The sequence below is a fragment of the Chiloscyllium plagiosum genome, chromosome 4 (assembly GCF_004010195.1).
Source record: "Chiloscyllium plagiosum isolate BGI_BamShark_2017 chromosome 4, ASM401019v2, whole genome shotgun sequence".
Lineage (NCBI taxonomy): Eukaryota > Metazoa > Chordata > Chondrichthyes > Orectolobiformes > Hemiscylliidae > Chiloscyllium > Chiloscyllium plagiosum.
This window is the reverse complement of record NC_057713.1, coordinates 43,966,864-43,983,660: the sequence shown is the minus strand read 5'-3', so window position 1 is coordinate 43,983,660 and position 16,797 is coordinate 43,966,864. Positions and strand designations below refer to the sequence as shown.

Here is a 16,797-nt window from a genome sequence, read left to right as displayed (position 1 = left end):
ACCCCTCGTCCGCCCCCCCACTCCGCGCAGCCACCCCACGCGTACACACACATACACCCCCACCCCCGTCCACCCCTGCCCCCTCTCCGGGGCAGCTGGACTGTACACCAGCATCAAGACTGCTGCTGCTGCCTTTGTCGGGTAGGTCTCCAAGTAGCGTGCGCATGCGCGCACACAGCCACAGCCACACACACAACATTTTACTGCAACGTTTTGACAGTTTGCCCTGTACAGGACAATGTTGGAGAAATTATCTGGGGAAGAGGGGGGGTTTTAGGGTGCACCCTTCTATAAAACTTCAGGGTAAGTGTGGGAAGAGAGAGAGGGCGGGAGGTCAGTCATTTGGAGACAGTGCCTGTTTAATCACTGTAAACAAGAGATGCGATCACTGTTGGAAACATGTCTTTGATGTAATGTTTCTATTGGGAACTCGAGATCTCCTTCAGATAGTCCGATTTTCGGATAACTGATATTCGGATAATCGAAGTTCCTCTGTAAAGGCATGGTGATTAGTTCCAAGTAAGAATGGCATGTAATGTCATCTCTCTGCCACTCTGTCTTTCTCAGCAGTAGAGGTCATGGATTTGGAAAGTACTATTGAAGTAGGCCTGGTGAGCTGCTTCATTGCCTTTTGTAGACTGTTACCATCATCTGTTTATGGTGAAAAGTTCACAAATTGATAATTAACAGTTTTTTTTAAGAAAGCAAAATGTATTTGAAAATCCTGTTTTTTAAAGTTTGCTTTAAGTTTAAAGCCTACCTTTACTCCTATTAATAATTAGTGTAATCTAAACATATTTAAGACAAATACAGAAAGCAAAATTGCTGGAGAAACTCAGGAAACTGTGGAGAGAGAGAGAGCAGAGTTCTGAAGAAGGGTCACCAGATTCGAAATGTTAATTCTGCTTTCTCTCCACAGATGCTACCCAGTTTCTCCAGCAATTTCTGATGTTGTTCCAGATTTCCAGCATCTGCAGATCTGTGTTATACATTTAAAACTAAGTTTATTTGTGTTTCCCCCTCTCGAGACTTTGACATTTCTTCGATACAATTAGCTGCTTGGATAACTTGATGGCATCACTCCAGTTCCACAGCTGAACTCCTGGTTTAAAAAAAAGACTGCAATTTGCTGCAGAACCACTGTACAGAGATGGAAATTATATACTCAGAGAGATTACAAGGATGAGTGGCAAAGCAAAAGTATCTCAGATTTATTTGCTTTGCCAACGACTGTACACTTGAACTGAATAACATCAAATGCTTTGGCATAACATTTTTGAGAGCACATTCCCAGTTTGTTTACATTTGTCCAGATTTGTCCTTGATTAAGAGTTACAGAACTTTTTTGTCTTACTACTGGGTGGCAAATTGGCCCCATTTATCGTTAAAAACATTTATTACACATTTGTTGCTCTCCAGACTTCAAGTACTATCTCCCTTTTCAATACACCCTTGAATACTGCTGTCAGGCAGTCCTGCCAGGAAGTATTTGTACAGGAGGTAGAAATTTGGTGCAGCAGCAGGATATAAATGTAGTTAGCAAAGATGACAGCCAGAAAGAATAAATGAATAATATTAATTCAGGGAGCTGCAGGTGTACTTTCTCCTTACGGACACACAACAGAATGATTTTGTGGAAGGAGTTGGCAGTGTGCCACTTCCTTACTTTGCAACATAGGAGCTCATTCACTAACCTTATCAGAAGAACCAAGTATATTGCCTGGAATTCTTCCTAGCAGGTTTTTAAATGCACAGCCATTTATTATCCTTTCAAGTATCTGAAAAGTCAAAGTAAGATCTGACAGTGAAGAACAGAATGCCATTGAAATCCTCATCTTCCCAAACCTGTTGCCCAAGGTCTCTGGGGTTTCCTTCTAAATGGAATCTGTTTTGCCAATGATAACCATCTTGGAGAATCAAAGATACAGGTTAGGCATCACAGCATGCTCCTAATCTGTTCTCACTAATCAACAAACTTCAATCAATCAAATTACAGCACAATGTGAAACAACTAAAAGCACCAGGAACACTTACACACATCCCATCCGCAACTGCGAGACAACATGACGAGACTGCAACCACCTTCTGGCATGCCATTTTATGAAGATGTGGGTGTAATATACCTTTAAGACAGTAAAAGCTAGCAGTGACAGCACCTAGTGTTCTCAATAAGATACAATGCAACATGTGCTCCAGCTACTGGGGTAGCTGGTTGCCTGGAAACGACAGAACTTGATTGGAGTTTGGTATTTTTTCGGGGTATCATTTAAACTGATTGCCTTAATTCGAATCTGTTTTGTCATAGAGATGTACAGCATGGACACAGACCCTTCGGTCCAACCTGTCCATGCCAACCAAATATGCCAACCCAATCTAGTCCCACCTGCGAACATCCGGCTGATATCTCTCCAAACCCTTCCTATTCATATACGCATCCAAATGTCTTTTAGATGTTGCAATTGAACCAGCCTCCTCCACTTCCTCTGGCAGCTCATTCCATACACATACCACCCTCTGTGTGAAAGAGTTGCCCCTTAGGTCTCTTTTATATCTTTCCCCTCTCACCCTAAACCTATGCCCTCTAGTTCTGGACTCCCCGATCCCAGGGAAAAGACTTTGTCTATTTACCCTATCCATGCCCCTCATAATTTTGTAAACCTCTATAAGGTCACCCCTCAGCCTCCGAAGCTCCAGGGAGAACAGCCCCAGCCTGTTCAGCCTCTCCCTGTAGCTCAAATCCTCCAACATCCTTGTAAATCTTTTCTGAACTCTTTCAAGTTTCACAACATCTTTCCTATAAGAAGGAGACCAGAACTGCATAGAAAAATAGATTTTAAAAAAACCAAGAAGCTGTCCCAAAAATCTGAAGCCTTCTGTCTTACACTAACCCTAGGAGCACTCCTAAAAAGAATGACGCCCTTCAACAGGAATTTAGAGAGTTAGATTGTAAATGAAAGAGGAAGACCACCAAGGAATGTAATCTCTGGATTACTTCTAGTGCTACGTGCTGCAAAGTTGAGAGATAGGAATGGAGGTGCTGGTGTCGGACTGGGGTGGGCAAAGGTGAAGGTCACACAACACCAGGTTGTGGTTTAGCAGGTCTGTGTGGAGATACTAGATTTCGGAGCGAGCCGATGAAGGAGTACTCCGAGGGTTGGTACTTCCAGGTGGATCCGTTGGACTGAGGCCTGGTGTTGTGAGACTTTAAACTAGAGATAGGAAGATAGGTCAGATGGACACGTGGCTGAAGGGATGGTGTAGGATAGAAGGCTTTAGATTTTTGGGACAGCTTCTTGGTTTTTTTTTAATCTATTTTTCTGCACAGTTCTGGTCTCCTTCCTATCGGAAACATGTTGTGAAACTTGAAAGAGTTCAGAAAGATTTACAAGGATGTTGCCAGGATTGGAGGATTTGAGCTACAGGGAGAGGCTGAACAGGCTGGGGCTGTTTTCCCTGGAGCAGAGTCTGAGTGATGACCTTATAGAGGTTTACAAAATTATGAGGGGCATGGATAGGATAAATAGACAAAGTCTTTTCCCTGGGGTGGGTGAGTCCAGAACTAGAGGGCATAGGTTTACGGTGAGAGGGGAAAGATACAAAAGAGACCTAAGGGACAACCTTTTTACGCAGAGGGCGGTACGTGCATGGAATGAGCTGCCAGAGGAAGTGGAGGAGGCTGGTTCAATTGCAACATTTAAAAGACATTTGGATGGGTATATGAATAGGAACGATTTGGAGGGATATCAGCCGGTTGCTGGCATGTGGAACTCGACTGGGCTGGGATATTTGGTCGGCATGGACGGATTGGAACAAAGCATCTGTTTCCGTGATGTACATCTCTATGATTCTATGACAAAACAGATTCGAATTAAGGCAATCAGTTTAAATGATACCCCCAAAAAATACCAAACTCCAATCAAGTATCGAATTGAGTATATTGATAATCTTAAAAGCCAATGACACAATCCGATGCTTTGGGCTACAAGACAAGGGAAAATTGAACAGTTGGGAGGAGAACTGCCACCAGACCAACAGTTGTAGACTGCCAGTCACAACTCTGAGAGGTGCCTGTCTAGAGAAGGAGTTTGCACAGAGAAAAACCTCAACACTGACCTGGGGAACAAATCGACAGACGAAGATAAAGAGAAGATTCGACCCCTGGCTGGTTTTAAGATTTGAATTTTCTGTAAATCTTAATTGGGAGTGTTATTGGACTAGTATTATAGAAGGCAAGGTAAAGGATAGGTTAGAGGAAGGAATTGTAAATAGCTGTTAGTTAATTATTCTGTTACACATTAAGAAATAAAGTAGTTAATTTTTACTTCAAATAGTTCTTGGCCACTCTAATGTTTACAGATTACTGCATGGTATAAATCTTTTCTGTGCTACTGGTTTTAAATTAAGCAGGAGGGTTTACCCCATGTCGTAACACCATCCCTTTCAGTTTGTAGCATCTGACTAACAACCCAGGAGGTACTCACTCAGATTGTAGATACATTTAGACATGAATTTAACACAATGTGCTGAAAAAATTGAGACTCTGACCCCCTAAGTTGTAAGACATACTCGCTCCCAAAACATGTAATAGCAGAGTGCAGTCAACACTACTTGAGTATCACATCACAATGTATCCACAATTAGTTTAAGAACAACAGAAAAACACAAATGGTTAAGTGTGCAATTTAAGCATCTGCTCTACAGGAAGTTTATTTTAGTGTCACTGTAAAAGAACACCATTCAGCCTCTCATTCATCTAAATCTGTTCATCTGTACAAAAACAGATCACGTTTGTTTTATTTTTTATATATATATATATATCTCTAACACACACACACACAATATTCCGTGCTTTACTCTCTATGCTGGATATACTTTCTCTATAAAAATCGCTCATTCTTGAAGACTTAACTGATGATTCAGAATAGAGAGCATTTGGAAAGACTTCCAGATTTCCACTAACCTTTATGCAAAACATTGCTTCCATTTTCAAATCAAATATCTGAGCTCCCATTTTCAAAATGGGTCAACTTATTGGGAGTTGCCCCCCAGGGGAAATAGCTTCACCAGAATAACACCGGTGCCAGGCAATGACTATCTCCAATGACAGTGGTCTAACCACTGCATGCAGTTTAACCATATTCAATGGCATTACTGTTACTGAATCCACCACTATCAACATCATTGGTCCATTGACCAAAAACTAGACTGGACTCACTATAAACACTAAATATCTTGGGTACAAGAGGAGGTCAGAGGCACAGAATCTGTAATGAGCAACTCATCCCCTCATTCTCCAAAGCCTATTCACCATCATTCTGAAGGACGGTCACTGAACCTGAACTGTTAACCCTACTTTTTCTCCACCACTGCTACCAGACCTGAGTTTTTTCCAGCAATATTTCCACATTTCATTGTTTTGGTTTTTCCTATTCACCATTGTCAAGGCACAAGTCAGGAGTGTGTTGCAATACTGTCCACTTGCCTAGATGGGCAAGTACTCATTGAACACTCAGGAAGCTTGACATCATCCAGGTCCCTTGATTGTCACCATATCCACCGTCGTCAATATTTACTATAGGGGCAGTAGTGTGTACAATTTACAAAATGCACTGCCATAAATTACCCAAACTCATGTACATGCAATCACTACCATCTAGAAGGACAAGGCCAGCAGAAACAATGGAAACATTTGCAAATTCCCCTTCAAGCCACTCACCAACCGGACTCGGAAATTCCTTCAACGTTGCTGGATCAAAATCCTGCAACTTCCTCCCTAAAGCACAGTGAGTGTCTCTACACTCCAAGACCTGATGAAGTTCAACAAGGCAGCTCGTCACCAGGTCCCCCCACGGTAAAAAGAATGGGCAATAATAGAAGCCAAGTCAGCAACAGTCACATCTCATGAACAATTTTTTTTTAAATTTTTAATAGCATGAACAATTTGATTGGTACTCACCCCTTCACTTCCAACACCCAAATCAAATGTCTCAAAAAACCTCAAGGGAATAGAAACTGAGTTATCAACTGGCCATCATAATTTACTCTTATAGATCCCAGTATTATTCTGGTGAACCTCTGCTGTTATTCCCGCCAAGACCAACTTTCATTTCCTGAGGTGTCGTTCCCAAAGTGAACGCAATACTCATATGGAGTTTGTACAATAGACACCACGATAGAGGTTAAAATTCTACTGAAGTGTAGTTATTTTTCATTGCTATACACACAAGTTTTGTAATTTGTTTACACATTCGAATTAATTCCTTTCCTCCTCCCCACTTCATTATTTCAGAAAGTCTTCAGTATAAGTTCCCAGGCAATGGCAATGTGAAAGATGTTGAACAGAAAAATGAAGAATCCAATGAACTGTACTGAAATACAGGATTCCCCAAGTCACCAACATATTTTTCAGAGTATCTGTATAGTGTACTTTTATCTTTGTGGCTACTTGCACTTCATTGTAGTTTTGCTACTCTGGAAATCAATGTGACATTCCAAGTTTGTGAGAAGATTTGTAGCACGGGTGCTCGTTGCTGTGGTTCTGTTTGCCGAGCTGGAAGTTTTTGTTGCAAACGTTTCGTCCCCTGTCTAGGTGACATCCTCAGTGCTTGGGAGCCTCCTGTGAAGCGCTTCTGTGGCGTTTCCTCCGGCATTTATAGTGGCCTGTCCCTGCCGCTTCCGGTTGTCAGTTTCAGCTGTCCGCTGTAGTGGCCGGTATATTGGGTCCAGGTCTATGTGTTTGTTGATGGAATTTGTGGATGAGTGCCATGCTTCTAGGAATTCCCACGCTGACGACAAGCAACATGAATTCGACTGGGACAACACTACCATTAAACTACTGCGGACAGCTGAAACTGACAACCGGAAGCGGCAGGGACAGGCCACTATAAATGCCGGAGGAAACACCACAGAAGCGCTTCACAGGAGGCTCCCAAGCACTGAGGATGTCACCTAGACAGGGGACGAAACGTTTGCAACAAAAACTTCCAGCTCGGCGAACAGAACCACAGCATCAATGTGACATGGAACATCTAATGGCCTCCAAAACCTAATACATGCTGGAGACAAGTGCAAAAATGACGAGATAGATAAGCTTAGCAGCATTAACAGTAACATCCTTAGACTTGTGGGTTAGGGCATTATAAGTGCATAACCAAATACTTTTAAAATGTGATTAAGGTTTATGTTTCTAACATTTAACCTACTACGTACTTGGTAAAAAAAATCCTTTTCTTCCTCTATTCTCACCTGGAATTGTGGAAAATTCTGCCAGTGTATGTGTTCATTTTCTGTTTGTTCAGTTGTCCAGTACATTAACAACCCAATGGCCCTTTCACACTGAGGGGAGAGATGTTTTGCTAGCGGGGCTTAGCTATATTAACACCTTGGACAGGGTAAGCTGGCTCTAAAGGCTGGCGTGCTTAACAGATCTCAACCAAATTAGAGAGGGGTAGACATGGTGGTGGAACTCTTCCTTCCCTCTGCTGAAGGTGATTAAACATTTGACATGTTATGGGGCTGGCTAGCTCAACAACAACAACAGATATACTAGTGTTGTAGGGCTGCCAACTCTAGTTGAAAGCATTCCTGAGGGCTTGACCATGTCATGTTTTGACCACATGACCTTTTTGAATGTTGCTGATTTACTGCCCCTTTCATGCTTGAGAATTTTTGACTTGCGGTTTCACAACATAAGAAATAAAGAGCTGGAATAGACCATTCAACTATTCAAGCCCACTACATCATTTCGATGAGAACCCAGCTCATGATCTATCATTTCCCTGCACCATCCCTGTATCCATTAAAGTTTGAAGAAATCATACTGACTCTGCATTCCAAGTGTCCTTTTACTGCACTCTATATTATGTTTTCTGGCATTCTTCCTATGTCTGATGTTAGATTCACTGGTCTGTTATTTCTCATTTTCTGTCTTTCTCCTTTTACATTTGACATCTTCCAATCTGCAGGAACCATTCACCAATACATCTACCATCTTTTCTAATTCACATCTTTAACTTTTGTGGAAAGTTGCAAGGATCAGCAAGCCACCAAGTGACATGTAAAGAGGAGAATGCGGAGGACTAAAGAAAAGAAATATAGCAAAAAAGGGAAAACACGTTATCCCTCTCTTTCTCTCTGAACCTGACCACCCACATTTCAATTTTCCCCTCTCCAGAACTCAAATATCATGCACACAGTTTCAGACAACCCATTCATGAAATCTGTGTGTGAAGGTTATCTTTTACCCAGCAGTCAGTGGCACAGAGCCCCCTCAGAGCTTTATAAGCAAAGAAAGTCCTCTGATCTATGCATGCTTAAGACACATGCATTGCAAAAATATATCTTTATATCACCACTCCTTATTGTTTCATACTTACCTTCCTGTCAAATGTTTTATTTTGGAAACATATTTGGAACATTGAAGGCTGTTCACAGTTTGGAAATCTAAGTGTTTGTCATTTCAATGGTAGTTTGTATGTGTGCAATGCAAGTTATTTGAGATTCACAGTGACTGTGCACATTTTTGGGCCATCGGCTTGTACAGTATTGCTGTAATGTCTAACTCAGGAAACTACCAAGAATAAAAACCAACAGAATTGTGGATGCTAGCTATCAAGTATAGTCCAATTTAGCAAATGTGAAAATATTCAAAATGCAGTATCAAGATGATCAGACCAGAAACCTTGCTTTAGATAATAAAGGGACATGTTGCATAGGTGAGAAGAACAGGACAGGCTTTGGGTGAAAATCCCTCAAGTCTGTTTTCTCACATGCTGTTAATTCCAGATGTGTTTTTTTTTGGTCCTGAGAGATTTAATGCCTGGAGGTCAGTCAGTTGGATGGAGTACAACCCAAAACAGTCCACAAAACTAGGTCAGGTCAATCCACAACCCTGACGGGAGGAGGGAAGAGGTCCTTGTTCCTAACTGTGATTGTTTTTACACTTGTGTACCTGTGGGGCAGCCAGGAGGTGGAAAAGAAGCAGGACTTCCATCCATCCTGGTCCAAAAGCAGTTCTGTGAAAGCACCTACCTACTGTGAAGTTGTACTTGCCACATGTCAACTACCAGGTTGACTGAAGCCCAAGAAACCAAACTAAATCAGAGTCTTGCAGATTTATTAACCAAACTGTCTCAGGATGACTGTTGTGAAACCAAAAAAAAAGAGACTGGATTCAGAATTTCTAGCAAGAATAAAATTATACACAATTTTGAAAAATGACATAGCTCAATAATGTCAGAACTCAGCAAGTTAGTGAACAAAATATTACCCCAATGATTCCAAATGGGCAGAAATGCAGCACTCACCTTTTCAATCATTAAAGCTAAATTCCATTACAAAAAAAAATTCACATAATTTTTCTAGTCAGCAAATAGCCATGGTCAGTGAGCAATGAAAATCATTCACATCCTTTCAACACATTGTTTTTTTTGTAAATTGATCTTTAGACATAGAAAGCAAATAATAATGGTTTGAGTAAAATGACTGTAGTTGATAAGAAATCAGATTCACATTTGCCATAAAATGATTTTAACTTACATTCTTTTGCAGTGTGGGCATTTTGCCAGAGTGTTGAACCTAACTTCCATCCACTGTAAATAAACAGAACAAAACCAGATCAGAGATTATTTTTCTATAACGTCTCCAAAGGTCACCTAGAGCTTTCCATTTCTCAAGCCTTAAATCTTCCTGTTCCTCCATTCCCTTTTAAGGGAAAATGCTTGATACTTTTTTTTTTAAAATGCAGCATCATTCATTTGACTTGGGCATTCACAGAAATTTTCCCATGATATAGCAAAACTGGTTTCAGTGCCAATAAATGGAATAGTTCAACGTAATGACTCAGATTATGAATGGGTTGCAAGACTCAGACAGAAATGAACTGTTTTTGAAGATTTTCAGAGGTAGAGACCAAATACTGACCCTTGCTGGTGTCTGGCTGGCTGGCTCCACAATCTTAGCGGGAGGCAGCCTCTGGGAGCTGTGTCCAACCAAGGACGGTGCAGCAGAGCATGCAGCAGGGTGGGCTATCGGGACGGCCTGCAACACTGTCCTCTAAGCAGCCCCATTAGCAGACAGAAAAATGTTAACATATCTCCTGAAAATGAGGCAGATTTTATCAAAAAAAACTTGCAAGTGACATGTAACAGTCCAACTCATCCTCTCTCTCTCAAATGAAATGCCAGTATATTCATTTCCAAGTATTACTGCTGCCTGACAAATATTGGCAAACTGTGCTAAAAGTGTATCAGTAGTGGTGAGGAAGGGTAAAGGTGCTTTGGCTGCCTCCTGACTCCAGGGATCGGCCAGAGACTCGGGGATTCATTCACTCCCAGCAGCATCCCCAATCGGGTCCTAATTGATCATGTTGGTACTACTCAGTTCCCACTGCTGCCAGGTAACTCCATTGCTCACCAGCCTAAAGTAAGATTGACCATGGATCGAAAACAAGGGGTTCTGACCCAGCCTACAACTATGAAACTTTACACAGCCCCAACACCACCAAAAGCAGCTGGCATTGTTGTTGTTAAAGAACTAAATCAAATCAAGGGAGTGCACCACAGATCACGTGCCTTTCTTACATGCGGTCAGGCTCTTATCTAAGATATTATCTCTAATCCTTAATCTGACACAGAGAAATCTGAATTTTGTTTCATAGAATCGGAGTCACAGAATGGCACAGCACAGAAGATCATTCAGCCCCTTTGAAACAGTTATTCAATTAGACATAATCCTCTTCTCTTTACTCAAAGCCCAAATATTCTCTCTCAAGTGTTCACCCAGCCACCTTTGAAAGCAGTCACCGAACTTATCTTCCCTGTCCCTTTCAGACAGTGCACTCAAAATCACCATGTACCAAGTACATTTTTTTTCATGTCATCTCCCTGCTCTTTTATCAATTATTTTTAAAATGTTCACTGGTTACTAATTCTTCAGCCAATGTAAACAGTTTCTCTAGCAAAACACTTCACAAATTTGAACACATCTAAATTCTCATCTGCTCCAATTTCTCTAGTCCTGCTGTACATTTTAAGTCTTTCATTCCCAGACACCATTACGATAAATCTCCTCTGTAACCTCTCCAAGAAGGTGGCATCCTTCAGTTTGGAAGATGCTAAAGCCTTCTCAACTTGTAGTACCATCTTCAAAGGTTTTATTTTTAAATACATCATTACCTCTCTAGATCATTGAATATTTGAAACACAGGAGGCAGCCATTCTCTCTGCCTTGCCCATGTTAGCTCTCCACAAGAACTCAGCTACTCAGACTTCCCTACAGCCCTGTACCTCTACAGTTAATTACCCAACATCCTCTTGAAAGCCACAAACAACTCTGCTCCTGCTACACACACAGGCAGTGCACTAAAGATCTTAATCACTGGTGGTAATAAAAAACTTTCCCAACATCGCCTTTGAGCTTTTGCCAATCACCTTACTTCTCAGCCATTCTGGCCTTGATAACAAATGCACAGTTTTTAGTCTATTCCTGTACCTCATTTAAAACTGCTCCATTCTTTTCAAATTGTCTCTCATTCTTCCAAAATAATTCACTTCAGCTTTCCACATTAGGTTTAAATGTGCCATTGCCACTAGTTTATCTACACCATCCTTTTCAGTGTCTTGTTAAAATAAACGTCTTTCCCCTTTCCTTAACCTATGCAGTTAGTTTTTTGTTCATTTGAGAGAAGTGAACAACTTTCAAAATGTAGGCTCAAACTGAAATAATAAAAAGCCACAAAAGTAATCTTTCAGTCAAAAGACTGGCCATTAGACCAATGCCTGATAGTAGAACTGTTTTTAAAGGTTGTTCCATAGGTCAAACCAAGGATGTGCAAGTTTTCTCATCTACAAAGCTCCAAGTGAGACCACTTTAAAAGTTTCCTGGAAAATGTAACCAAAATTTATTTTGTTGATTTACTATTTTCACAAACATACAGGTTTCATATTGCTTTCATGTTCATTTTTAGAATGACAAAACTGTACAGACTGGCAAGGAAATGTTGAATTAACATTACCTACTCAAACAGAGATTCTCTCATACAGTCTGAGAACAGCAGTTGTGTGGGGATTCTGCATCTCTCCTTCCCACTATTTATCTTCTTGCATGCACTTCCTATGCCTGTGTTTATCGATACCTTTTGGTCAGGCATATTGATATAATGATTAGGTCCCTGATGAGTTTACTTAATGTTCAGTTCAAAAAGGAACAATTTCTTCATACTTGCAGTAAATCAGATCCATTGGGGCTGGGATAGCTTCCCATGGTGCACTTTTGCAGATGGCTGAAGAGACAGCTTCACCACACAGAAAACAAAGAAGGCTCACATTGTTCACAAGCAACAGGTCATTTGTGAAAAGTACCTAACCAATCACCAGATATCGAGGTCACATTAACATTGAGAATTTGATTGCTGATCTAACAAGGAAGTCACAAATCAAGACAAGCAGTAAGGATATAGAAGGAGGAAAAATGGCAAAAGAAAAGTTTCTGGAGTTTTCAAGCCAGATGATGGACTAAAGCTAACCTTCTGCGTTAAAGCAGCATATTCATGATTTTGTGACAGTAAATCAATAGTAGTCAAATTGACTGTACTATGTTATCTTTTATGCATGTTGTCTATTGCCTTATTTTTGACAAAGAACTTCCCAAAACAAACAATACCTTACCTAATAATGAACAGTATATAAGACAGTGTACATATTAAATATGACAGAGATTCCATCCAGATCACAATGTACTATCATAGCAGCTACAGGTTATGAAGTACTGTGTTAGACTGACCCAAATACAATGATGGACTGTTCAACCAAGGTTAATTCAAAGTCATCTTAATTCAAACCAACTGTTGTGAATTCCATGTGATGTATCACTGACAAAAAAAGCCTGCATGTGAACTGAAATAAGGCAAAGCAACAAGAAAATAGATGTGTTCTTGAAGATGTTATGTAAAAGGAAGTTTGTTTCTCAAAATAAAACTTCAAAAATCAGATGATTTGGACAAAAAAAAGGAAAATTAAAAGCATGCTTTGCAAAGGACTGAGTTTTGTGTAGAACACATGAGACAGAGGAAAAGTCAAGTCTGCTATCAAAGATGAAACACAAATGTAGAGAAAACACAATCAGTCCAATAATGAAGGAGTCTTATCACTGGTTAGTAACAGCCAGAGGGAGTAATAATTGATTGTGGGGCAATGTAACATGTACAAAGGCCAAAGTTTGATGAGCTTGTAGCCATCAAAAGCTTCAAATGTTCATTAACTAGCTGAATTGTTTCAAAAGAATGAATTTCAAATCTAACCAGTCGCAAAATACGGGGATTAAGACCGAGGTGACAGTTGGGCAGGGGTTTTGTTTAGGAAGTGGATAAACAACATTTATAATGTTGACAAAATCAACCATTTTTAAAATAAAATTAACTCCCTCCTAAAGCACAGGACTAGCTTTTCCTTGACTGATGGATTATAACTGATATCTGCACTGGCTCTGTGAATGAACAATTAATTCAGTGCCATTCTCCAGCCTTATCGCCATAACCCTGCACATTCTTACTTTTCAAATGACACTCCAATTCCCTTTCACTTATTTCAATTAAACCTGCCTCTGCTAGACACTCAGGCAGAGTATTTCAGACCTCAGCCACTTAATGAATATATCTTGACTGTGCCCAAAATAGGCTAAGATAAAAGGTAGGGAGGAGGGACTTGGGGGAGGGTCGTTGGAAATGCGATAGTTGGACCTGGGGTGTGCAGTGAGAGAGGGACTCACTGAAATCCTTGTAGAGGAAGGAAGAGAGCTTCTTCAAGGAGGGCATCCTTGCAAGAAGATTCACAGTAGATTAAAATCTTCGAGGAGAAAGTGAGGACTGCAGATGCTGGAGATCAGAGCTGAAAATGTGTTGCTGGAAAAGCGCAGCAGGTCAGGCAGCATCCAAGGAACAGGAGAATCGACGTTTCGGGCATAAGCCCTTCTTCAGGAATGAGGAAAGTGTTTCCACCGCCCCTCCCCCAAGTCCCTCCTCCTTTTATCTTAGCCTGCTGGACACACTTTCCTCCTTCCTGAAGAAGGGCTTATGCCCGAAACGTTGATTCTCCTGTTCCTTGGATGCTGCCTGACCTGCTGTGCTTTTCCAGCAACACATTTTCAGCTGTGTCCAAAATAGTACTACTTTTCTCAACTACAGTTTTATCAACCAACCTTTGCCTCCAATTTAACAAGTACAGATCTTACCCCCAGGTTATTATATGCTTCCTCTACACTATTCATTGTCCTTTCCTGTAGTCAGCCTAAACCTCATGATACAACGATCACAATTGCCTAAACATTCCCCTACCGACATTTGGCCCACCTGATTTTTAAAACTATGCCTTGCAAAGCCTGCTTTCTCACTGGATTGGAAACCTACTACTGTTAAGAGTTTTCTGAACACACTCCAGGCACTTTAGCTCCTCCAATTAGCTTAATGTCTGTTATCGGGAAAATATTAAAAGTATATCATAAAATTATGTAACAGCAGAGAATTTAAAAAATGAGCGAAAGTCAGCATGACTTCATGAAGGGAAAATCATGCCTGACAAATTAATAATTCAAATTCTTTAAGGCAGTAACAAGCATGGTACATGATGGGGAAGCAGTTAATGTAGCGTACTTAAGATTTTCAGAAGAAATATAATAAGGCTACTTAATACAGTAAGATCCTGAAGAGTTGGAAATTGCACATCAGAATGGATGAAGGATCAGCTAACTAATCGAAAGCAGACAGCTGGATCAGAGGGCATTTTCAGGACGGGACCTGTAACTAGTTGTGTGCCACAGGGAGCAGTGCTGGGGCCACAATTATTTACAATATATGTTAATGACTCAGATGACAATGTGAATGTTCTATACCCAAATTTGCAGATGACACAAAAATAGGTGGAAAGGCAAGTGCTGAAGATGACACAGAGTCTGCAGAGGGATACAGATAGGTTATGAGTGTGTGGAGAAATTTGGCAGATAAAATATAATGTTGAAAAATCTAAGTTGATGCACTCTTTCAATATTCAGAAGCTGAATATTATTTAAATGGAGAAAGACTGCAGAAAGCTACAAAAGAGAAATTTGGAAGTCTTTGGCCTTGAATCAAAGTACCATCCAATTTCAGTGGGTAACAGGGAAGGCCTTTATTTCAAAAGAAATGGAGTGTAAAAGCAGGGTGGCTTTTCTATAGCGATACAAGATGAGAATACAGATGGAACACTGAACAGTTTTGGGACCCCACTATCCACAAAGATCATCCCTGATCAAATAACATTCAATTTCACTTGCTTGCAATCCCCCACCCCCCACCCATGAATATGAATTTCCTTACTGATGGAAAATTTATGACAGCCACAGATGCATTACCTTCAGAGAAGAAATTCCTCCTCATCTCATTCTTAAATGTATAACCTTTTGCCCTCTCGTCCTAGACTCTTCCCAAAGTGGTAAACAAACTTTCTACACCTAACTAGTCAAGTCCTCTAAGAACCATGTATGTTTCAATAAGGTCACTTTATTGCATGAACCCTGCCAGGATCTCATGCGTCAATAAAATTACAGAGGAACCTCGATTATTTGAATTTCAGATTATCCAAACAAGATTGCAAGGTCCTGATGCTTGGCTAAACTGTGTTATCCGGCAGTCGATTATCTGAACAAAATACTCCCCGCCCAAGTCGTTCAGATAATTGAGGTTCTTCTTTATACATTATTCTTCTAAACTTTTGAAGATAATGCCCCAGGCTCTATCTAACCTTTCCTTATAAAAAGCCCCACAACTACACTCCTGCTGCCATATCCCCAATCTCCATGTACCAACTGAGTGAACAGACTCTACTGCTTCTAATAGATTTGTATACTTTCTTAAACAAGGAGACCAAAACTATACACAGCTCTCCCAGATGCTATCTCAACAGCACCCTATACAACCACAGCAAACAGTGTTCCTTTTATCTTCCATTTCTCTTGTAATAAACAACATTCCATTGTCACTCAGTTTGATGTGCAGTGAACGTGTACTAATCAAAGCGAGTAAATGTAATGGAAAGGAAGTTACTGCATACATATCATGTAATTCATGCTTAAGTCTTTCCTAATTGCTACTAGATCCGGCAGATCTCTCTTATTCATTGCTATCAACTATCTTACTCCTCACTTAGGAGCTACATACATACCAGAAAGGTATTCCCACAATGTCCACACACTACACGTGTACCTTCCGGTTGTACTGGTAAGGCAGGCTGAGCAGGTTGTTCCTCTGGGATCAGCATCACTGGACCCAAATTAATTATGCGTCTACTGTGGGAAAACAAAATCTGCATTAGAGTTGATATTTATACTAATCTTTAAGATTAACCACTGAAAACATTTCTCATTGTTTATCAGCATTTTCTGAAGTTAGTTCCACTGGTGATGTAAAGAATGAGGTTCTTCCAGATAAAATCTCAAACCCCAACCTGATGTCATTCAGTTCAATAATAAATAAATTGTTAAAATTTGCTTCAATATGGATTTCCTTACTGGTGAAAAATCTATGTCAGCCACAGATTCACTACCCTCTGAAAAGAAATTCTTCCTCATCTCGCTCTTTAAATGCGCAACCTCTTGCTTGGAGATTATGCCCTCTGGTCCTTGACTCTTCCCAAAGTAGAAAACAACCTTTCTGCACCTACCTAGTCAAGTCCCCTAAGAATCTGTATTCTAATGCTATATTTATAATTAAACATTAAGTTTTTCCAGCTTAACGCAGAACATTACAGTGCTGTACAGGCCCTTCGGCCT

General features: G+C 40.5%; 1 protein-coding gene across 1 annotated transcript in view; it reads right to left on the bottom strand.

The window, feature by feature from the left end:
• The window catches only part of pip4p2 (phosphatidylinositol-4,5-bisphosphate 4-phosphatase 2), an 87,263-nt gene that overhangs the window by 30,452 nt on the left and 40,014 nt on the right, over positions 1-16,797 (bottom strand). The window contains exons 4-5 of the mRNA XM_043688103.1: positions 16,191-16,314; positions 9,538-9,590 (exon numbers count right to left, since the gene is read on the bottom strand). Coding sequence (XP_043544038.1) covers positions 9,538-9,590; positions 16,191-16,314 — 177 coding nt within the window. The remainder of the gene's footprint in view (positions 1-9,537; positions 9,591-16,190; positions 16,315-16,797) is intronic.